Source organism: Cupressus sempervirens, chromosome 10 (genome assembly GCF_028749045.1).
Source record: "Cupressus sempervirens isolate cs-2001-9-10 chromosome 10, ASM2874904v1, whole genome shotgun sequence".
NCBI classification, from domain to species: Eukaryota; Viridiplantae; Streptophyta; class Pinopsida; order Cupressales; family Cupressaceae; genus Cupressus; species Cupressus sempervirens.
Window position 1 is genome coordinate 131,790,616 of NC_143127.1, and position 24,468 is coordinate 131,815,083.

At 34.3% G+C, this 24,468-nt stretch overlaps 1 protein-coding gene across 4 annotated transcripts in view; it reads right to left on the reverse strand.

Annotated features, from left to right (window-relative positions):
• Positions 1–20,657: 20,657 nt before the first annotated feature.
• The window catches only part of LOC149532964 (uncharacterized), a 224,985-nt gene continuing 221,174 nt past the window's right edge, over positions 20,658–24,468 (reverse strand). For all 4 annotated transcript variants that reach the window (XM_089804558.1, XM_089804559.1, XM_089804561.1 and 1 more), the window contains one exon: positions 20,658–21,038. In XM_089804558.1, the coding sequence (XP_089660684.1) occupies positions 20,960–21,038 (79 nt within the window). In that variant the 3' untranslated portion in view covers positions 20,658–20,959. The remainder of the gene's footprint in view (positions 21,039–24,468) is intronic.

Here is a 24,468-nt window from a genome sequence, read left to right on the forward strand (position 1 = left end):
TATTATATGATGTATCTACTAGCAGCCAAAACCACAGACTACCCAGGGTTGTACAGGAAGGGAAGCATGCAAGATGCAAAGACTTGGCCCTATGTGGTATACCCACAACTAGTGAAGAAGCTCACACAGCAAAGTGTGGAAAATAGGGTAGTGAATGATGGATTTATATTCACCATCATCAAATTCATCGAAGGAGATTATGCCAAATGAATGTTAGTAGAAGCAAAAATGAGAATAAATGAAGTAGGAGCCTACTACATCTAGTTCAAGACTTTTACATATCTCTAGATAGTTGGTACTCTCCTATGTCCCAAGAAGATCCCAAGGTACCCTTATGAGCGACTCATACTACTGGAGATAGCTTGCCAACTCACTTCTACATATGACAAAGTGAGGAAACAACATAAGAAAATATGGGTTTGGCCAATCACCCTTAAAACGTTCAAGGTAAAGAAGAAACAAGATATTTCTACCTTTGAATTAGAGTGGGATCAATATCCCTTGGAAGATTATCATACTCCATGATTGTATTTTGATAATATTTGGATGGTGCAACTTCTAGTAGGAAAGAAGTTCATACATGAAGAAGCCCTTGGAGATCATTAGATGAATGTGATAGATGACTATGATGTCCACATTATGGACTACTATAGGACGAGTCTACATCTGGCAGAAAAGGTGCTAAATATGAAGATACCTTAAGGGCCATAGAAAAGGATTTTCTAGAGATAATGGATCCCTTGTACAATAGGAATAAAATCTATGATAGGCCCATTATGAATGTTGAAATAGGGCATGAGGAGAATGATGACATGGATCATCTGGGAAGACATGTAGTGGATCTTAAAAGCGAATTAATCAGGAAACCATTTTGGATGGATCTAATTCCCCAGGCCATATCTTTCTAGGCTACAACTAGGCCCACCAAAGGAAAAGGTACCAAAGTCACCATACCGACTTACCCTATTAAATCACCAGTGAGACCAAAAATTGTACATCTACATGAGTAAGAGGTCAAGTATTTTGAGGCTAAAAAAGGAAAGGGAAAGAGGAAAAGGGCAGCCCCTAGGGTAAGAAAACAAGTGGTAGAAGCACAACAAGTTGAGCCAGAACAAGAGTCGGAACAAGCTCAGCAACAACAACCACTAGAGGAGCCATAAGAGAGAAACAACCAGAGTAACAAGAGGTAGACCCTCCTAAAGAGAAAGGAGTTCCACCACCAAGAGCCTCAAAAGAAGGATCCCCATCAGTGCCTAAGAGAGCCCAAACAAAAACAACAATTGTAGGTGTCAAGAGGAGGAAATTGAAGAAGAAGAGAACTCCCTCACTACAAGTTCTTGCAACCATTCCCAAAGAAGAGGATGTGGAAGAAGGGGAAAAAATAAATATTTCCCCTTGAATAATAAAACTCATTCAACTAAGGCAACAAAGGAGGAGAGAAGGAGAAGCTTGACTCAAATACTTCCATCTGCTCCTAGGGAACCTATCCAAGTTGAAACTTCAGAAGATGAACAAAAGTGGATAGATGAGATGGAGGGTGAAGAATCCACATTTTTGACCTCTTAAATTTTGATTTTATGCCCATAGGCACTGAGATGGTATGAGAGAAGATAAGGGATGCACCAAAAAATGAACCATTGGGAGAGGATTGGAATAAACTGCCTCCTCTACCTCAAGGACCTCTTAGTATTCCTCCACCACCAGCACATGACATGACTACTATAATGGATAAAGGCTCAGTAGCTTCACCTCCTCTGATAACCCACGTCGAAATAGAAAGTTAGAACATAGAGGAAGGAGAATATCAATAGTTGCATGCCGATGCAATATTTGAGGAAGGACAAATAGAAGAAGAAACTCTACAAGTTACCCTAGATATAGAGGCCAAATCCTTAGACTGGCAAAACACAAAAACTCCTTTTGAAGATCTTCCTCGACATGAGAAGACTCCAGAGAGGAGTAATAAGGGAAAGGAACCTTCTTTGGAACCAACTAGTTCTTCAACCAAATATATGTGACCAATGGGGACCACACCATCGTGGCTAAAGAAGGAGGTAATTTTATGACAAAAGAAGCAAATGGAACTAATAGGAGAGGAGGGAATGATAGAGTTGATAAAAGCGATAAAGAGGCTTGAGCCACCTAAGAGTGATGCTAGAACACTTTCCTTCATCATGAAGAATTCCTCCTCCTCAAGCCGATACTGAAGAAATAACTCCAAAGGATTACCAAATGAAGGAGGTGATATTGGGAAAGGCGATGATGGATACGGTTAAAGTGTTGATCATGACAAGCCTCAAGCAAGTGTTCAAACACATGGACCAAGATGAGTCATAATTGATAATGATGCGGAAGTAGGATGAGTTATTAAGAGGCTACCTGAATGAAGTGGTGGGACCCATTCACCTAGATAATCCTAAGATCACTCTAGGAGTTGCACTTGAAAGGAAAGGAGTAGGGCCACAAATAGATTTATTATTGGACATATGTTAGCAATGGTGTCACAATTTAGAAGAAAGAGGAGTGCACATAATACACAACAATTTGAATCTGTTGCACCATATCTAGAATAATGCTGCCAAATTACTTTCCATTTTATAAACCAAGATTTTGAGATGATGGATGAAGTGTGTACCTAGGCTAATGATCTACAAGCACTCAAATCTATTAAGGGAAGAAGATACCAGATGCTAATGGAAATATACTCAGTAGAAGAGCTAGATAAGATAGATGATTGGATAAAGGAGACATCCTCAGGGAATAAGGTCATTAAAGTAATACATGAAGGAATCCAACAGATAAAAGATAAAGATCAAGAGCAATTTTTGGAAGCAAAAAACTACTATAATGCTGCTAGCCTTGAGATTTTTGAAGATGAGTCAAAGATCAAGCTTTCCTTGGTGTAATCAATAGTTCAACAATTTAGGGATACATTTAAAATTGCTTCATCAGAAGATGATGTATGACAAGCATTCAAACCTAAAGAATCATTGTTGGAACTAGACACCAAGCTTGAGGATTTTGTAGAAACTAGGAGAGAAGTAATCAAATACTGACTAGTAGTTAAGAATAAATATGATGCATTAGATTTACTGGAGGCTACTGAAGTCATAGAGATAATAGAGAAGTTCAAGGGAAAACATCTAGACATCATTATTGTATAAAGGGGAAGAAAATCCTAATGTTGGAGATTCAATTTTGACACTTAGAAGATTTTTTTTGGATTTTTGGAACCCATCACCAAGGTGCACAAGTGCGAAGGTATGCTTTTCTCAAAGGTACACTAACAGTTTTGAAAAGAAACAATGCACTGGCAGTTAACTTCTAGTTTCTATTTTAGAGCATTCCAAGCATTGGAAATGCTATTTGAGGATAGTTCAACTCTTAGAAATGCTTAGTGAAGGTCGATATTCTATTTTTAGAGCTCCAAGAGAGTTCCAAATCATCTCATAGCTTTTATATTCTTATCTTCTCATTCTTTTATTCTTTTATGTCATGTAAAGGCTCATTCACCCATTAATTGATATAAACAAGGGTGGAGACCTACTTAGCACCATTCAGAGAGTCAACTTGTATATAATTAGCTTTTTTTTTATTAGTTTTTTAGCAAAAAGTTTTTATTAAAAGATATCTCAATCCTAAAACAAAGGGAGTAGAGAATTTCTTTTAAATACATGGATGTAATATGTACTCCATGCCATTATTTTGATGCAATACTATATGCTATTGGCGTTCTCATTCTGAGTGTAGTTATTCTTGTCAGAGTGTTTTATTTTTGTGAATTCATGTTCATGAATAATAATAGAGCCAATGGTTTTAATATGTTGTTACGATTGTACGATATTTTAGTTTTGGCGTTTGCCTTGTGTTAACAAATTCCATTGTTGTGACAAACTGGAGAAAGGATCATCTTTGTTCTTGCATAGCATTTTGTCTCATGTGAGCGCACTTTCTGTGGCCTCATGATTTGATGAAATATGAAACATCTTTAAATTATTATTGAAGTTCCCATCAAGGATTGCATCAGTGAAGTTGAGGAAGTATTGATCCTGTTTTCATTAGTTTTCTACTAGATCCTTTTGACAATTTAATTCACAGACGTGTTATTACTTTGGCTTATGTCTATTAGGAATTTCCATTTTAGTAATTTTCTTTAATCTCTCGTTACTTTATCTTTTTTATTTATTTTTCAAATACTTGGTTAAAATAAGAATTCATATAGTTGCATTGATAAATTGAAGCCATCTTAAAATAGAAAGTACAAAAATATATCTCTTTGTGGTTACATTTCAACAGTAGGTGTGTAGATTGGTTGGAACTAGCAAAAGCCTCCTCATGAACATGCATATTTATCTTTAATTGAGTTTCCTAGAAGGTTTAAAAATAGCCATCTAAAACCTTGGAGTTGGTCATTGATAATCTTTTCAAGAGAGAGAGATCTGAAAGCATCTCTGTCGTTCAATATAATAGAAAATAACAACTCAACAAGATGGTAAAACATGAAGTGTTGAGGAGCCATTTATAGAATTGATATGAGTAGGATCCTTAGGATGTCCACCATCTTAAATTGGAACCTCTCAAATTTAATAAAGGTTTAGAACCCATTTAATGAAATTCTATGATTTATTTGCATTTATCTTTTATTTTTCTCCTTTTAAATAATTAATTTCATCTCATTGGACCTCTTATTAATTTAGAACATTATTTTTATTAAATATTGTGTCCTCATTTATTAATTACTTTAAATTAATATTAAAAATTGGTCCCTTCTTAGATAACATTTTATCTAACCTATAAATTAATATTATGTATCTCCTCTTATTTTATAATTTGGGATAAACCTTTTATTAACTCAAACTAATAATCCTTAATTTATTCCTCTAAGGAATCTCATTTATTTCTCCACTTCAAGATGGGTCTTACTTAACTCTAATGTTTGAGACATTGGCCACTTTGAGATCTTTATAAAAAGGATCCTTCTCATTTCCTTTTCACATCATGCACTCACGCTCAAGCACTCAAGTATTTAGGTCTTCAAGCATTTTTCAGACTATTCCTCCATTGAAGATCAAGGATTCAAGCTATTATGGGAGCCATCTTCAATATCCTCTATTTCATCTTCTACATTCATTCATCTTCATCTTCTTGATCCAAATCAATTGGTAAACCATACTCATTTCATTTTAGAGATCCTATCATTGTAAGGTGAATTCATACATTTACTTTACATGTTATTTAATTTATTTCAATTCAAGGTTAATTTTTAAATTGGGGTTTGACCAAAGAAAACCCCCATCAACAAACAAAAATTATTTTTTTAGGTTACGATTCTTAGATCAATGAACATATTGCAGAATTCAGTATCCTTTTCAACTTTTTTCAAAACTCTTAAAATTAGAATCATTAGCATACACCTTTTATCAGGGCCGCACTACACCCCTGATGCACCAGTTTGCCCTGATAAACCAATTTGCCCCTAATATTTTACCCTTGAAGATCCAAGTTTTCCTCTAATGGGATAATTAGGGTTGCAATGCACCCCTAATTTGACCAAACAACTCTTGATTTCTCATAGAATGATTTCTAGTTTTTGTTTGCAATGCAATTTTCAATCCTAATTGAGACAATCAACCCTATCAAATGTCATTTGACAACCTATTTTTTTAGGTTTTTCACAAGGTATATATTTTTTCCTCTTTGATTTGAATATACTTTATCATTTCTCAACTCTACATTTCCCATATATTTAGTTACTCTTCATGACTCTTGTTATATTATGGTTTCAAGGACTTTTGTATCCTTTCTCCAACCCTAAAACCATTAGATCTTTTTTTGCATTAGTTCTCCTTTATCACCCAGTTAGAACTAATATTCCTGTATCTAGTTATATTAGAGTTTGGATTAAAATTATCAATCTCCTTTACTCCCTCTTTGAGTTGTGTGAGTAGGATTTGTGATGAACTTAGTGTTTTTTGTCCTTAATTTACATGTCCTCCTTAACATCTTTCGTAAACCCGAGCACTTTCCCTCCTTTGTCTAATTTTGGAGTTAGATTTATTCTTGGTGCATCTAGATATACTTTGTATTCTATTATTTTTATTTTTAGTATTTATATCTCCTTGCAATTACACATAGATTTCATTTCATATTTTTGGATTTTGAAAATACAAAAAAAAAAATCTATTTAGTCATTACATTTCCTATCAATGGGATTTCTATCTTTATTTTCTAGTAATTTTCTAATCATTTAATTTCATGCATATGATGATGTTTTGGTGTATTATTTCATTGAGGGTCATATTTTTAATGATGATGTTGATCAACCTTCAGTGATTCATGATATTCCTACCCTTTATAATGGAACTATTTGGGATGAACCTCTAGATGATAATGTTGATTACTCTCTTCCTCATGAAAAAGATGACATGGTTAATACATTTCCTTTTAAATGCGACTTTTCTTTTTAGGACATATTTTCTTCTAGTAGAGATGAAGCATTAATGGACATTCAAAATCCTTATCCTCTCTCTTCTATCAAAAACCTTATGAACAATCACGAGCTTTATCACATTAATATAGTCAATATTCATTAACCTTCTACTAAGCCTCTCATGAATGTTAAGGGTTGTCCTCAAATAAATATCAAAGGAAAATCTAGTGATTCTTTGGATTGTGATTTGGTGTCACACACCTATTGTACAAGGAATAATCCTCAACCTACTAATTCTCTTCCATTCTCTCAACCCGTTCTTCCTCCTCCACCTTGTCTTCCTCAAACTATTGGGTTGGATTATGATTTGGTGCCATAATTACACAATACCCCTACCAAGATTTCTCTTTGGGAACTTCTTCAATCAAACATATCCTACATGTCATCAAGCCTTGAAAAAATATTTATCCAATCTCTCTATTCCACCTTCGAATCAAGATAACATCAATTCCTTTTTACAATGCATGCATACTACAATTACCCACCTTATATTATGTTTACTCATGAGGATTTTCCTTCTAAAGATATTCAAGATTGTCATGAACATCTTATGGTTGTGTCTATTGATAAAATGACTATATGGCAGACTCTAATTGATAATGGATCTAGTTTGAATATTTGTAGTATAGATGTGTTAAAGGCTATGAACACTGATCTTTCTACTATTCAACCAAATGACATATATCTATTCGAGGATTTGATAATATTAAAAACACTTAAGGTATTATAACATTACTTGTGAGATTTGGTTTTGTAATATTGGATACCCTTATACATGTTATTCCTAGACCTCTCAATTATAACCTTCTCTTAGGAAGACCATGATTGTATTCTATACATGTTGTTCCTTCTAATCTTCATTGCAAGCTTAGATTCTTTTATAAAAATCGTTTGCATACCCTTTATGATGATGATGTACCTATTCCTTGTTTAAATGCTCTAGTTTCTCCTCCTATACAGGAGGTGAAGAAACCTGAACCTAAAGAAGACCCTACTTCTTCTCTATTTGAAGATGATTAGGGTGCATTAGATTTTATTCCAACTTTTATTGGATATTATAGAGTAAATGATCTTTCATTCATGAGAAATCAAGATGCTCCTCTCTTTACTAACTTTGTTTCTACTTTTAGTCACAAGGAGCATATCACACCTAGTATGCCCTTAGGTAATGGGGGGCATACACATTCTTTTAGCACCATTGCCACTCATACATTAGGATGTGTTCAACAAAGTGATCCTTTGTACGCATCCTCTTCTTTATCATCTTCTAATAATCAAGAACTAATTTTTCCTACGCTTCTTCATGCTAAGACAATTACTAGACCTAAACATTGCAAGAAACATAGTGAAAAGCATATGAATCTCCCATTTTTACATGTATCATCATTTTCATGATCACTCTACTAATGATTGTCAAGATTTTCATTTTAAGATTCAGAACTTGTTGATAATAAGGTTATTCACATATCTCCTTATAATTAGATGTATTTTAATCCACATTTATTTAAATAATATTTAGGTCTCGATTATGTTTCTCTACACCATGTAAGATTATTAGCCTCTATCTTGGGGGCTCATTGTCACACATGGTTCACTTTGTGACTAGCATAATAGGTCCTCTTTTATCTTTGTTTCTATACTAGGGGGCAAGGCAACTTTATCTATATTTTTCATTCTTTCAAGGATCCACTATTTTGTTTGGTTGAGTGTTATTTTTTTATCATTTTGCATCTAATCTTATATAATTAGCAAGTGGGTTTTCATGGTAGATAGATCAGTTGCCTTGGAGACTCATAATAGTGTGTTATCATTTACACATGTATTTACTTCTTAATTTCTTGTACAGTGTCTCATTGCACTCTACCCTTCCATGAGCATAGGAATTATGAACTCTTTGGTTTGGATTGGATGTTTCTTATGGATACTATCTTGACGCTGAAATTGCTTTATCCTTCATCATTTCCTTAAGATGCCAAAATAAGAAATTATTTTTCCATCTTAAGGGGGAGGGGGGCATACATATTACCTTTCTTTTCATGTCTTGAATTTGGTTGACTAGCATGATACACACACTTGCTAGATCATTTGACCTATCCTTTCCCATTCTCACGGAGTAGTAAATACGGGTTTTGAGTATTTCTTAGTGCAATTTAGACTTGTGGACTTGGAATGCTTCCTAGTTTATCCTCAAATCTATGCATTTATAATACATTCCTCCTTTTCACACATCTTTTCCCTTTATGGATTAGGCATTGTCCTAAATCATGGAATCTTTGTGTGAAGAGAGAATTCTTAACATCAGGTCTCTCTCTCTCTCTCTCTCTCTCTCTCTCTCTCTCTCTCTCTCTCTCTCTCACACACACACACACACACACACACACACACATGCTAAATCTCATCTATGGGCTATGAATAAAAATTTGATAAAGTCCCATAAACAGGTAACACATCCTTACTAGACCTTAAAATGGTGATATGAAGAATATTGATGTATAAGTAGGCATTTTTTATGGGTTGACTAGCGGGCTACCACCTTGTTAGACTATTTCAATGTCATCATTTGCAACAACTCTTTTTGGTGATTCATAGTAGGGTGGACAATATACCAAGTGAGATAATAAATCCCTTTCTCTCTCTTCTTCTTCATAGTTAGTGATTTCTCTCTTATTATAATTTTGGAATTACAAGGGGCTTAATCCCTTGGAGACTTGGTTCATTTTTGGTCTCCTTGATTGTAATTAGATTATCACATTGTTGGTTAACAGTTTGTCTCCTTATCTTTAAGGTTCATAACTTGACTCGTAACTTTCCCAATGACTTGTGGAGAATAAAGTTGTTAACAAAAGAATGGGTCAATGTAGTAATCTATCAAGGACCCCTGAATTGAAAGGTACATCTCCCTTTTGAATGCATGATATACAATAAATTTTGTTTTTTGGGTTCTGGGGGTATGCTCTTAACCAAAGAGCAAAAGAGACAAATACAAAGTTTCTTAATACTTAAGGAACTTATGAAAATTGAAAGGGGGACTAACTAGCAACATGCAATCTATTCAAACCTAAATGCAATGAATGGAAACATGCATAACCAACTATGACAGTAGGAAGAAAGGAAGAGATAGTGAACTAGGTAATTCTCAGATTACACAATTAGTTGATGTTTTAACAATACCTAGATTGTCTATCCCTCAACTACTCCATCCACCAGTTTATGACTTCCTTATGCAACAAAATACACTAGCACACAAACTATGTCATAAAACAAAAAGAACAAAAGAGATGCTTATGTTGAAGAAAGTAAGATATACAATCTATTGAATGAAGGAGACAAAACCAAGTTCACTTACATTCATTCAATTCTCAATAATAGCATATTCATTCCATACACTATACTAAACCTAAATGGACAACAAAACTAGAAATGGACTTAGAGTCACGTGCAGTAGTCCTAGCTATAGGGGTTTTCCCAAAAGTAATTTTGTCGATCTTATTAACTTCTCAAAAGGTTACATTTATAGGTCTTCTCAAAATAGCTAGTTACACTAGATGATTTCTTTGCACATCATCTCTAAATAGAATAAACTAAAAATAGGATAGGCTTGAATCATTGTTTGTTATAGAGACTACCAAAATGCCATGAATGGATACAAAAAGAAAGAGAAGAGGGTGAATGACAAGTGTCTAGAAAAGCATCAGAACATCATGTTTTTTTAGGAGTAGTTGTCTTAACTCTATAAGATTTCATGGCATTACTTACTTTGTCTAGTTCTTTGACATCTGGAATGATGATGTTGTCAACTTGAATGATCCAGTAATCATGCATCTCAGTCAATTCATTTATTTTGGCAACCCTTGACTAGAACTTCTCTTATTCTCTCCTTATGATTGTGTCCACTACTAAGAGTTCTTGGATTTTGGACACTTGAAAGTTGAGTGGGTCAATGACTTCATCGACAAATTCCAAGAACTTTGATTTCATTCTCTCAATATTCACAAGCTTTCTACTAGTGAACATAAAGGACTATGTGTGCAATATCTTCAGATATTGAAATAATTTCTTAATGACCTTCTGCACTAGGTCATGTACATCCTTAAGCTCATTTGTGGGCCTCTTACAGATTTCTATAACAAACTCCAAGGATTGTTTCCAGTCAAATAATGACTCCTTTCCCATCTTAAGGATGCCATGGGTAATGGCAACATTAGTCGTTATGTCAATAACTTCTTATAGAAGAGCCAACTGCTCTGCCAGCTTGTTTACTACCATTTAAATGGCAGTCTAATGATTGGAAGCTACCTCCTTGAGTTTGTGAGCATCTAACATTAGGCTTCCCAAGTTTTCACCTAATGGGGGACCTCGAGCCTTCATCTGATCTACTCATGCTCGGCCAACCTGCCCAAACTTCCTTTCTTGTTGCAGCTTTAGGAGTAGATTTTTGTTTTCCTCTACATTTGGGTCAAATTGACTTGACAAAGTACTCTCAAGTATATACCTTATGTACTCCACCAATTCTCTGTTCAAGACATTCAAGATTTCCTTTTCTTCTCTAAGCTCTTCCAGCTTATGTTCGACTTTCTTATTTGTGGAATTCCACGTGTTCACCATGGAATCATGAACAGGGATGCCAAGATCCACCATTCTAATATGGAAGTCATCTTTGGAAAGCTCGTGAAATCTATCTTCCTTTTGTGGCTCAACAATCTTCACTAGCATATGGCCAATTGTCAAATTGGTAGCCAGTGCAACAATTGTCTTCTGCTTCTTCATCTTCTTGGATGGTTGAGAAGAGGTGACTTGTGTGATCAATTCCTTTTATGGAGTTGCTTCCTCATATCTCCTCTTCTTCCTATCAATGGTCTCTTCGAGCCATGACTCTATAGAGAGCACATTAATAGTCGACAGCAAGGTAGTGAGATCGAACAACTTCCTTAGAATTAAAGGAGTTTTCTTGATCTAAGAAGCAACAGGGAAGGAAATGACCTTAGTCACCGAGAGGGGTAAGGTATCCCCTTGCTGAGATGCATCTTGTTCTTGGCCATCCATGGGGTTGGTGTCAGCATCCAAATTAATGCCTTGGAAAGGGGAAGATGGCTTGGCCATTGATTTTTCTTGTTCTTTCCCCTTACCCTTGTCATCCTCCTATCCAACTCTCCCGATGATAAAAAGAGAGCTAGCTCTGCAAGTAGGAGTGATTGGCACATTCTTCTCTAGAGGTTGGTCTCCACCTTGACCAATAGAGTGTGACAGGCCCCCAGATGTTGAAGTAGTAGTTGTGATGGTCACTGCTATAGTTGACTAGGTGGCTCCAAAAGATACTCCACTCATAAAACCTGTGCTCCTGATCATCTTCTTCCTTGCTCAAGTCCACTCCACCCACTTATATATTCTTTCAATTATTCCCTACATAAGAACCTTCGTAGTGTCTATGACTAGACCTGCAAGTGGGGTAAAAAAAATTGGGGTGTCTTTGATCTTCTCATAGGATGTGGGATGCATGTAGGCTCCATCATCTACAAGGTCAGAAACATCAACAAAATTGTAATACAATCTAATCTCATTAAGTGTTGACCATGACCAAAACTTGTCTCGAGTTTGGTACTCATTAAGACACCCAGACTAGAAGTCTTCAATATCCAGAATATGCCTATATGCATATCCCAACTTCAAGTGATCTCTTACAGAGTTAACCAGATCATATTGAGACCTAAGTACCTCATAATCTAAGAATTTAATTTTTCTCTCAAAGCTCTTCACCAAATTTCGAGCATCGTTTCTGGAAGCACATGAATACGGCCCAACCACTATAGGGAAGAGAATCCTGACTATCTTCTTTACATTAGAACGCAAGGTGTTAACCTCAAGGATCTCTCAACACAATTCGACTAGAACCACCTTGTCTTCTAGATACCTTAGAAGCTTGATCCAGGTAGATCTAGAGAACTTGAAAATTTTACTATCCAAGAATCTCACAATATCAACATAAGTGACTAGAGCATGATGATACAATCCTACCACAATTTGAATCATGTCAAAAGGACATCATGGTTAAAAGTTATGCTTGGTCAAAGTTCAAGTCAAACTGGCGAACCTAAGGTTCACTTTGTAAAAAAAGAGGTGAAGTTTGACCATCTTATAAGTGGTCAACAATGGGTTTCATATTGAAGAGCTCATCGGGATCTTTCCAATGTATTTTGAATGGAGCAAATTCGAGTTCGTACACAAAAGTTATGGCCAAGAGAAGTTTCCAAAAAAATCAAATCAAATCAAATGCACGTTATTATTTAAAGTGTAATTACTGCTCACTAACATTTGGAGCACTGTTTACAACCAAGGACAGCCAAGCCATCCATTTTGTACAATATCCCATTATGCTGCTATGATTTTTGGGATTTCCAGTGAAAAAAATGTTTTCTAAATTATGAATCTCTTTAACAAAATTTTAACGCAAGAATTGATAAGGCTTAAATTATAAAGCCCAAAAATGTTACGAGTTGTTTTTTAAGATATAATCTAAATTGGAAAATATTATGGTTGTAATTAGGAGGTATGGAAATATTTGCAAATAATATGGTTTTAGTCCATATTAACAAATAAATTTGTATAAAAGGGGTAGATGGACGAGAGAAGGACAATTAGTCCTTGGGAAAGAAATTAGACCTTGCGAGGGTATAATCTTGGAGAATTTCTTGAGAGAGAATTTTTGTAAAGGAAGGAATTAATTTTCCTTGTGAGAGAATTTGTAAGTATGAAGGCATTTTGTATTGTCTTCAAGTGCATAAGAGAGACTATGAATTCTCAAAGCTTGGATTCTGTAACAGTGTTTTTCTTGGCAGAATTAATAAAGCGGTCCCCCAACTGAGAAGTGGACCCGAAGACGTAGTCTTGCCCAGACAAACTCTATGTCAAATTGTTTGTATCTCTTTATTCTCTTTCTTATTCTCTCATCCATTTAAGTTTCTTTTATTATTATTATCTTTTATGTACATTAAAAATATTATTAAATTAAGTGTTTAAGCTTTAGTCTTCTTGTAATTTCAACGGTCTAAAGTACATACCACACAATTACTACATGGATCAGGGATTAAATCTATATTTTGGATTAAGTTATAAAACTTGTAAATCCTAGTTTACAAATCAAGTTTGGTATCAAAGCCTAGTTTGCAAAGAAATTTCAAGTGGTGAATGTTAATTAGGTTTAAGATGAAACAAGGAGAAGGCAACTTGCAAAGTTCAATCCAAAGATTGGGAAAAGAAGAACTTTTTCACGAATCATGGCATCTAAAAAAAATCTTTCCAAGTTTGATGTGGAAGCCTTCTAGGGAGCTTTTGTGGATTTGAAAGCTTTGGTGGACATTCTTCTTTAGGAGAGGTATGAACAGCAATTGAGAAAGGCAAACAAGGCTAAGAAGGAAGAAGCTAAATTTTGGTCAAAAGATGACAAAGGAAAAGGAGTAGGAGGTGGTAGTGACCCTTCTAAACCTCCATCCCCATCTTCTTCATCTTCTTCCTCCTCCTCTTCTTCTAAAAAGAAACATGTGAAGAAACCTTTCTTAAAACTTGACGTGAAGTTTGATTTGCTTGTCTATAGTGGAAAATTGGATTCAGAAAAAACTAGATAAATGGCTTAAGAAGATTGAAGTGTACTGCAAGGTTCAAAATATTTTGGATGATTCTTCTAGAATATAGCTAGCTACTCTAAGAATGGGAGGTACTGCATTAGTCTGGTAGAAGAGTAAGATGCATGATGATCTTGCTATATATGGTAAAATCATTTCATCTTGGTATGAATTTACTTCTGCTTTGAAGAAATAGTTTTATCCTTTGGGTCATATGCAACAAGCCATTATGGATTGGCAAAATCTAAAACAAGGTAAAGGGTAGTTTATGCAAGAGTATACACAGGTGCTTAGGAAAAAGGCTTTAACTCTTGGAATTCCTCTTTATACACAAGATACTTTGTTAAAGTATATAGGTGGAATGAATTCTTTTTTGAAACATACAATATTGATATTTTGTCCTTCTAACTTTGATGAAGTGTGTGTTCAAAAAACACATATTGAAACAGGTGGAAGAAACACAAGTTTCAGTTCAAAGAAGGAATTTGTTCCTCCTGAAGGACACGAAGGGAAAGAAAGCAACCATTGCGAGGAAAGAGGAAGGTGAAAAGCCTACATGTTCACATTGTTAGAAAAAAGGACATGCAAATGCAGAGTATTGGAAACTACATCCTGAATTGAAACCAAAGTGATTTAAGAAGGATCACAAAGGAAAGCAAAAGACTACAACTGTTGTTCAGGATCTTGGATCGGATTCTGATGATGAAACAAAAATATCAGTTGTGGGTTTGAAAGGTAAAGCTTTTTTTGATTCTACCACTAATGTTTCATGTTGTACTTCCAAAAGTCACGATGAACACTAAAATTGACACATTGATAGATAGTGGGTCTCAAGTTAATTTTATTTCAAAAGAAATTGTTAAATAGTTGGGATTGGAAACTAACCCACATAAGAGACCATATCCTTTAGGTTGGGTGTGCAATGATAAAAAATTGTGATTACCAAGGTAATGTAAGTTAAGATTTGCAATAAAATCCAAATACATAGATGAGGTTGAATTTGATGTGGTTCCACTTGACATTTGTAGGATTGTGTTAGGCAGCCCATACTTACATGATAGAAAAGCTATCTTCTACAAGGAGCATAATAAGTATCATTTGTTTAAGGATGGAATTGAATACATTATAAGAGCTCGTCATATGAAAAATAAAGGATCAATTGTAAATACAAGTCATTTGAAAATGGTTGAACATAGACATGGAAGAGCCAGAATCAATATCACAATACTACTCTTTCACGAGAATGTTGAATGCAGATTACATCAATGCATTATTGATTGAGACGAGAATAGATTGGTCAAGAAATAAAATCTGCTTTCTTTCCAGGTCATGTCTCTCAATGCATTCCCTCACAAGCTTAGGTGCATAAATTGGCATTGGAAAACTGACTACCTCAACCAGTCCGCTCTCTTTAAGCTTTTGAGTGATTGAGTGAATAGGTTGAGAATTGAGTCTTCTATGAAGATCACCCAAATTGTAGAATTTGAAAGATGTGTCTATTAGCTCTTTTAATTCACTCTCTAGGCCTATTAACTTATTGTAACTAACAGCTTTGATTTCCATTCGTTGTGATTGCACAAGATATAGTTTTCAATAAATAGTCATTTTAATATACTTGAAGAAATCAATTGTAGGCAATTCCAATGAAATAGGTAGGAATTAGAATGTTGGCACCACACCAACAAAATTAATTTTGGCCAACAATTATATTGGTAGGATTTTCATTTAATTCCATGATCAACAGCTATTTGAACTTTTCGTTGTCTTGCACATCAAGACTTAAATTCCCAAAAGCTTTATTACTTTACTTGGAATAAAGTCATTTATCAAAAATCACTTTAACAAAACAAGACTTTAAGTTCTATGGAGGGAGAAAGAGAAACTTAGCTCTTCCACAAACAAACTTTCCTTCTATTCGGAATCGCAGCACAGGGAGTAATCCTTTGATAGCTTGTGCATTTCATTCTTTCACTTTTTGTATTAAGCATTAAACACTGCATTTCCTTTGTATCGAGGTCGCATTCTCACCACTAACTTTTTTGGAAGTATCTTTCAAGCATAAAGTTTCTTGTGTTTCTACTCCCATGCCTTTGGATAAGCAACCTTTTTCATTACCTTAGGATAGAAATAACCTTTCAAGTTGATGGCCTCAAAGCTTGATCTTGAGCATGCCTCACTAGTGAAGATCTTGTAATAGTTCTTTCAACATTATTCCTTTAGTACTTGTATGTAAAGCCTAGAATATTTCACAAATCACTGTGGCCTAAGAAGCAGAACAAAACACCTTCACTTCCATTAATGTGTAGTGGAAAACTCATAGATCATCTCTTTTCCTTTTGAAGGTAGAATCCACCTCTGCATCACGAATGAGCTTCTTCCTAAACCAAATCTATAGCTTCGTGGGTCTTTCCATTATGCCATAATCGTATACACAACTTATATATTACTTTAATGGCTTCCTCTTTTGGCTACGCACTTGATTTAGTTCACCAATTAGGAAAACCAATTCGATTGCTAAAAACCCATAGGAGAAAGGATGTTGAGAAAAGATAACAGATTGTGAAACATGAATAACTTACTTCTCATTGGGAGAATGCTAGAACACATCCCAGGCATACCTAGATCACCTAAACTCCGTGCACATCGAAAAAACAGAAGACCCACTTAAAATGATTAGGTAAAGGTAATACATGGGAGACCCAAAAACAAAAAGTAAAGCACTTAGGAAAGATGAGAAGTAAGTAACCTAAAAGATACTTAGACATCACACTTGGACACAAACTCACTTTCATACCAATGACTTTAAGTTTTACAAGGATAGGACTAAAACTTGGCAGCATGCATATCTTGTGCTCTACTTTACTAAGAAATTGGATTGAGTCTATACTCTAGCTAAAGTGGGGAAAAAATGTACTATCTTAAATTGGAAGAACTCCAATTTAATAAAGGTTTACCACCCATTTAATGCAAATCTATCATTTATTTGCATTTATCTTCTAGTTTCCTCCATTTAAATATTTAATTTCATCTCATAAGACCTTTTATTAACTTAGAATTAATATAAATGGATTAGACCTTTATTTTTTATTAAATATTGTGTCTTAATTAATTAATTAAATAGTTTAATTAATATTTAAAAATTTTCCTTTCTTTGCATGTAAAGCATTGCTTCTCCCTTAGATCTCTTAGAGTTTCTCCATCTATCTTATTTCTTTTTTTTGCATCCCTTTGGAATAGTGAATTTGTTTAGTCTTTTTGGTTTGACAATCCCTTGGGTGGTGCCTTCCTTTTGATTGTGCTTAAATCCATGTCCCTCAATGTAATGTCCCATACCAAGGATGCCCTTCATTTGTCTAAAGTTTCTCAATTAAACTTTTGTAGGCTCATTCCCTCCATTCTTCCTCTTTTCTTAATCAAAAGACAATATTTTTATATCATTATTCAAACTAGTGTGTCATTAAGGCAAGGAGTTGTGACTTTTTTTTTTTTTTTGGTCGTTAATAGCGATATTTTATTAATATTAAAAGGTTTACATCTTTACATTTCAATAACTTTAGAAGCTAACTAACTATTATCCTAAAACCAATCCAATCTATCAACTAGTATGACATTATTATAAATTTAATTAATTACTATTATATTAACAATTTATTGTTAAAATGTAATAATCATTATTTATCTTTAATATTTTATATGGTATAAAACAACCAATGAATATATAACTTTTGATATATGTATAATATTGGTTATATTATAGTATTTAATTAATATAACTTTTCTATATTTCAAATATACTTTATTTGTCATAATATCATTATTTATAATTATATTGGATCATTGTATCATTATAAAATATATATTACAAAATTTATATTATTCATTATATTTATTTTGTTGTAGTAAAATATTATATTATAATTGTATGGCCTGGTCGAAGATGGAAACGTGTTTCCACTTTCTCCTACGTTGGAGAAGGATCACAATGGATAATGGTCACGAATGGTTGAGCAATTATCTTGGCCTTTTTAAGGCATATGTTCACCCGGGAGTGGGTTTTGGCAATCTGGATTCGCTGGACTTCTGCACTACTAATATTGAGAAATCAATTGTTTTGCAAATTCTACACAGGAAGTAATTCATGCATGGCCCATGGTGTTTATGCCATGGTACTACCATTCATCTACCCCATCTAGGTGTAAGGCGACATATTTGATGGTCTTCTTCCTCTAACATCGGGTTGAGTTGAAAATAGGTATCCATCTTTGCTCCCATGCACAAGTTGTGGTTTTCTTGGCTCATCAAAATCAGGTATGTCAAGTTTATCAACCTTTCTTTTTTCATAGAAGTGGTTGTTACAATTCCTCCTTCTAGGCATGTACTTCATTCTATGTTCATGTAAACTTTTAATGACATTTCAAGTTGTAGGCCTCTGTTGATCCTATATTGCCTAGTTGATCTTGAAGTTCTACCAAAATGGGTTCAATCTCTTCTTGTTGCTCAATAATTGGGGTGAAAGTTAGTATCCTAAGTCTAGAACTTTAAGTAAGTAGCCTATGATTAAGACTTTATGATAATGTCCTTTACTCCCTTTGTTGTTTCCATTATTATTATTATGACTTGTGGTAACTTTGACTAATATAATTTTAACATTTCAAGTAATCGAGTCATCCTCTATTAGGTATCTTTTTGTTATTGTAGGCATTATTCCATCCTGTTGCTAAATTCTCCTCCTTCACCCATAATAGTCCCTTTTTTCTACTTGTCCTTAGTGTTTTGCCTGGATTTCTTTAGGTAATATGTACTGAGTTCCTTTTCACTTATTAACTTTCACATGTCAGAAAAAAAGCTTGCTCTCATGCCACTTGTAATGTCCCCTTATTTAACCTCTTAAGATTTTAAGAATATTTACTTATAGCTTCAATTGCAAGTGATTTCTTTCTATTAAACCTTTGCAAATACAAAGTTGATTACCTTAAATTTATGCAAGAAATATGTTGACAAAAGACTTGTATAATGATGATGATTTCTTTGATCATTGAATGTGATAGAATCTGATTTTAAGCCTTATACTCTTTGTAGACTATGCAAGATTAAGAGATCATATTGATATCAATATATTGATTGAATATATACTCAACTGAATAATATCTTCCACACATCTTCCATATGAATGAGATAAACTGATCCATATTTGATCTATGAATTTGTAATATAAGGGTAATGCTGTTCCTGTTGACACTACATATAATTAAGCAATTGATTTCCTTTTATCAACCTGATCGCTAATCTGATATTCTTGTGAAATAGTGAAATACTACTAATTCATTGATCACTATTGACTGTTGTGTCTAGTATGGCTTTATTAATATGCAAAGATGAACTTGTTATGGTCCGAAAAGGCCTTCCAACCTGTGTTATGTCCTACCTGATATGTCTGATTACAATAGCAAAATATTATGGCATTGTTACTGTTTTATGACACTTGTAATCATATGTCCAAGCCAAGACAGCTGCTCCTCAAACTTGAGCAATCCAAAACTGGATATGGAATTACATTAAGAAATGTTTGATGATGATGGAATGATTATCAATCTCCCTTTAATAAGTCATAAAGAGATATTATTGTGGGTTGCCACCTTTTGATTGACTGAACAACTAATCCTCTGTCCGCTTCAGTCTTAACTAATGAAGTGCCACTTTTTACAATTGATAATGCAGCTATGTTCCACAGTTTTAGGGACGTATGCAGGGCAGCAGGGGACATGTTTCCAGGGACATGAACCAAAGAGTGTGTGCGCACAAATAATCACCGATTCATGTGTTCCAACAGTAGTATAACAACATGAATGATAATAGCAGCAATATAAATCAGTTTAACAGCATTATAAGGCTAGTCTCAAAGATCAAATGGTCTATCAATATAAATATCCAAATCAAAATGTCTCAAACATCAAAATATAATAGGCTACAGGCACAACCTATGAAATTAAGCCTCATTCTAGCTGTCAAATATCCAGACTCCGAATCGTCTGAGTCACTATCTCCCTCTCATGGAAATGGATCATCCACTAAATGTTTAAATTTTAAATTCAATGCCCTTAAAGTTTATACACACACACACGCACGCACACAAAAACAATATTACTTGTTTGTTTTTATTCTAATAAATAAATATTTTTAAAATATCAAATTAAATTTATAAATTATAATGTATTTTTATTTGATATAAATTTTTTAACATATAGATCTTATGATGAATACTAAAAAACTTAAATTATCCATTAAATTAATATTTTAATTATTTCAATATAATATATAAAATTTTAAACATATTTAATCACAAATTTTATCATTTGCAGGCATGATCTTTATTACAAACTTCTAGGGTAGGCATTGTTATAAGTATATGCCTTTTGAATTACAGGGAAACCTTGATTCATGGTTTTATGCACTATAATGAGATTGCACACTAGACAATAGTCACATGGGAATTGGAATGTCTTCTTTCCCACTCAGATGTTTGTTTGTATACACTGTACATAATTATTAGTTAAATGTACTCATATTTAGTTGCAAGATGTTCATGGCCCGAGGCATACACAGCATTCCATTAGAAAAGAGATGCAAAAGACAGACACTATACACATTAAAAAAATTCAATTCATGACCCACTGAATATTCAGCCACATATGAAAGTCAAACAAAAGAAGATACGACTGCTGTCATCCATAGAAAATCATACTTACAATGGAAAGGAAGGGACCAAACCAGTGCAACTTTGGCAACATTCTTAAATTGATCAGGTCCCTGTAGGGTCCAATTTAGACAAATCAATGTGAATTACTTTCTTTATTTATGTTGAAGGCAAATCTTCAGAAGGAATCCCCAAAGCTTGAGGGAGAGTTTCTGCAGATGAGCCATGGAACTTGAATCTGAAAAAGTGAAGTATATCAGTCCATTCACAATCTTACAAGGCACATCTCAAGTAAGGTAAATCTAAAACTGGTGTCTTCAGTCATCACTAATTTTGAATCTTTACTTAGCAAAACAAGTCAATGTTTCTCTCGCTTCCAGGGGTGACAGGATGTGGATGGCAGAGGCCAGAAGAGATATAAGGGGGATGTCTTTTCAGATTTTGAATGGTTGAGGAAAGTCCATTACAAATAATATATAAAATTGAGGATTGAAATTCAAATACAAATAAATAAATAAAAGATTAATGTAAAGTTTAAAAAATCTTAAAGAAACTGGAATTTCACAAAATAAATAAATCATGTTTGATTAAACATCTGGCTTCCACCATTTATTTATGCAGTTTCTCGTAATAGTCTTCTTGTAAAGCAGCTTTGTGGTTTGTGTTGGAATTTATAATTTTTCAAGCAGCAGAATCTAAAGAATAATCAAGAACAGACCATTTGACAGTTTTGCATTAGACATATTGAGTTCTGAACAGCGTCTTGAAAGTATTTTCTATTTATTGCTTATATGACATGATTTAAAAATTAAAACCATTAAGATATCCTAATGCCGTTTAAAGTTAAACCCTTAATTATCCTCTTCCTTTTGCTATAAAATGTTTACTTACAACTTTAGTACTAACTGAACAATAAGGCCCTGCTTACAATTGGCATTACTTGACATGTTTTTCCTCCGAGAAAACTCGGAAATGGTATACCGAAAAAATTGTTTCATGCTGGTAAAATTGACTCTCACCCGAAAAATGTTGCTCATCCACTGTTCAATGCAATACTGGCAAAAATAATTCTAAGCAAAGTAACAAGAATCGGAATCGGATCGGAATCGGCAAGGCCGAATCAAATCGTGAATCGGCCATGAATCGGAATCGAATCGGCCATGAATCGGAAAATTTAAAAAACCCTTGAAATTTAGTGAGTAACTTATTTCATAAACCCTTTATTGCTGATTCAATTCACCGATTCACAAAAAATCGTTTGGCTTGAATCGAATCGCCAAATCGCGTGAATCGCATGAATCGCCGTGATTCTTGGAACTATGATTCTAAGTATTAAAAGTGATCCTTGCCCTTTTCAACAAAAGGAACATCCCTGAATGAATCGTGTGTTAATGCCTTTTCAAAATATCCTAATTACTACAATGCATAAAATAAGCCAATATGCTAATATACACTATTATTTATGGAAATGTAAATTAATAAATTAAATTAAATTTATTATTATTACTTACATTAATATTAAGAATCATTTTATATATTATTATAATACAATATTATTTTATTATATATATTATAACATATTATTAATGTAAATTGCCAATATATTTCAAGGGTCATGAGACAATACTGATTGCAAAAATATTACGGAAGTAATTGGTAAAATGCTTGTTACTAACAGAGACCGAGAGGTCTATATATACAAAAAAATAAAGCAATGTTTCTCAAGGAAACTATTATAAAGAATAGAAATATTCTACTCTAGCTAAAGAAAGCTAAAAAAGCTAACAGATAACTACAACGAACTAAATATTAGAAACATTCTATAATATTTACAATAGATTACCTTTAACTAATAATAGACGTTTATCTATTATCGTAATACCCTCTCTTAATGGTTAATCTATCAACAACACCAAGTTGTCCTTTGAATTTGACAAACTTATCAAGACCAAGAGGCTTGGTGAGAACGTCTGCAGTTTGATCTTTCATAAGAACATATTGCAAATCTATTGTCTTGTCTTCAACCAGTTGTCATATGTAGTGACAGTGAACATCCACATGCTAGGTTCGTTCATGGAAGAAAGGATTTCAAGCCAACTTGATAACGCCTTCGTTATCAACAAACAAAGTAGTCAATCCTGTTAGTGACATTTGCATATCCCAAGCATTCGACAAAGCCAAACAACTTCACATCCTGTCTTAACAGTCCCTCTATATTCGGCCTCTATAGAGGAGAAAGAAATTGCCTATTGCTTCTTACTGGTCCATGTGATGACACCGAATCCCAAAATGAACACATATCCAGAAGTTGACTTTATATCGTCAACAGAGCCTACCCAATCTGAATCTGTGATCCCATTAAGTTTAGGATTAGATCTTCGAGAATAAAGAAGCCCATAATATGAAGTGCCCTTCACATAATGAAGCACGCGCTTAGCTGCCATCCAATGATCAGCCTTAGGACCTATCATAAAGCATGAGATGTAGCTGATATCAAGCCTAGTAGTAGAGAGGTAGATGAGGCTGCCTACTAGTTGCCTATATGTAGTATCATCAACGAAACGAGAATCAAACTTGGATGATAACTTGAAACCTTTCTCCATGGGTGTAGATGCAAGCTTGCAATCTTGCATACGGAATTTGTTTAACAAAGCCCTGGCATATTTGGACTAAGAGATGAGTATACTAAAAGACTGTTGCCAAACTTCAACACCTAGGCAATAATGCATGAGCCCAAGGTCAGTCATCTCAAAATACTAGCATAAATTTTGTTTGATTCCCTGAATCAAAGATGTCGAACTACCAGTAATGATCAAATCATCCACATAAATAACCAGAAGGATGATGTCACTGTCAGTAGTCTTGATGTACAAATTTGAGTCCAAAGAACTCCTCTTGAAGCCTTCATCACTAAGGTAGTTATCAATTTTTATGTGCCATGCCCGAGGGGCTTGCTTCAAGCCATTGAGAGTTATTACCAATCTGAGAACCTGATGGTCTTTACCAGCAACCTTGAAACTAGAAGGCTGCATCATGTAGACCTCTTCATGGAGATCACCATTTAGGAAACTCTCTTGAAGTCCATCTGAAGGACCTTCCAACCAAACTGTGTTGCCATGGCTAGGACTAATTTGATTGTGCTCATCTTTGACATAGGAGCAAAAGTCTCCTCATAACCAATATGCCCTAATGCTGAGAAAAGCTCTTCACAACTAAATGAGCTTTGTACTTGTCCAAAGTATTGTCTATTTTGTATTTGATTTTTTAAACCCATTTGCAGCCAATGGGTTTCTTCCCTGGTGGAAGATCAGAAAGGACCCAGGTGTTATTCGTCAACAGGCTCTAGTGTTCAGATGTCATGGCTTATTCCCACTCCTGAATTCCTTTAGCCTCGGAATATGTTTGAGATTCAAACACACTATGAATTTTAGCCATGAGAGAAAATTTAACAGACTCTTTAGGTTTTCTCTTTTTCCAAACAGTTCTCCCATCAATGAGCTCATCATCACGAATATCAGCAAGTGTCTTAGCCCACCACTTAGGCCAGAGAGGAGAATGAGCAACATTAATATCAAGAGATGCTTGGTGATCAAGTTCCTCAGTAGAAGAATCTGGATCAAACTCAAGGGAAGCATCTACAAATTGAGGTGATCCTGTAGGATAAACTG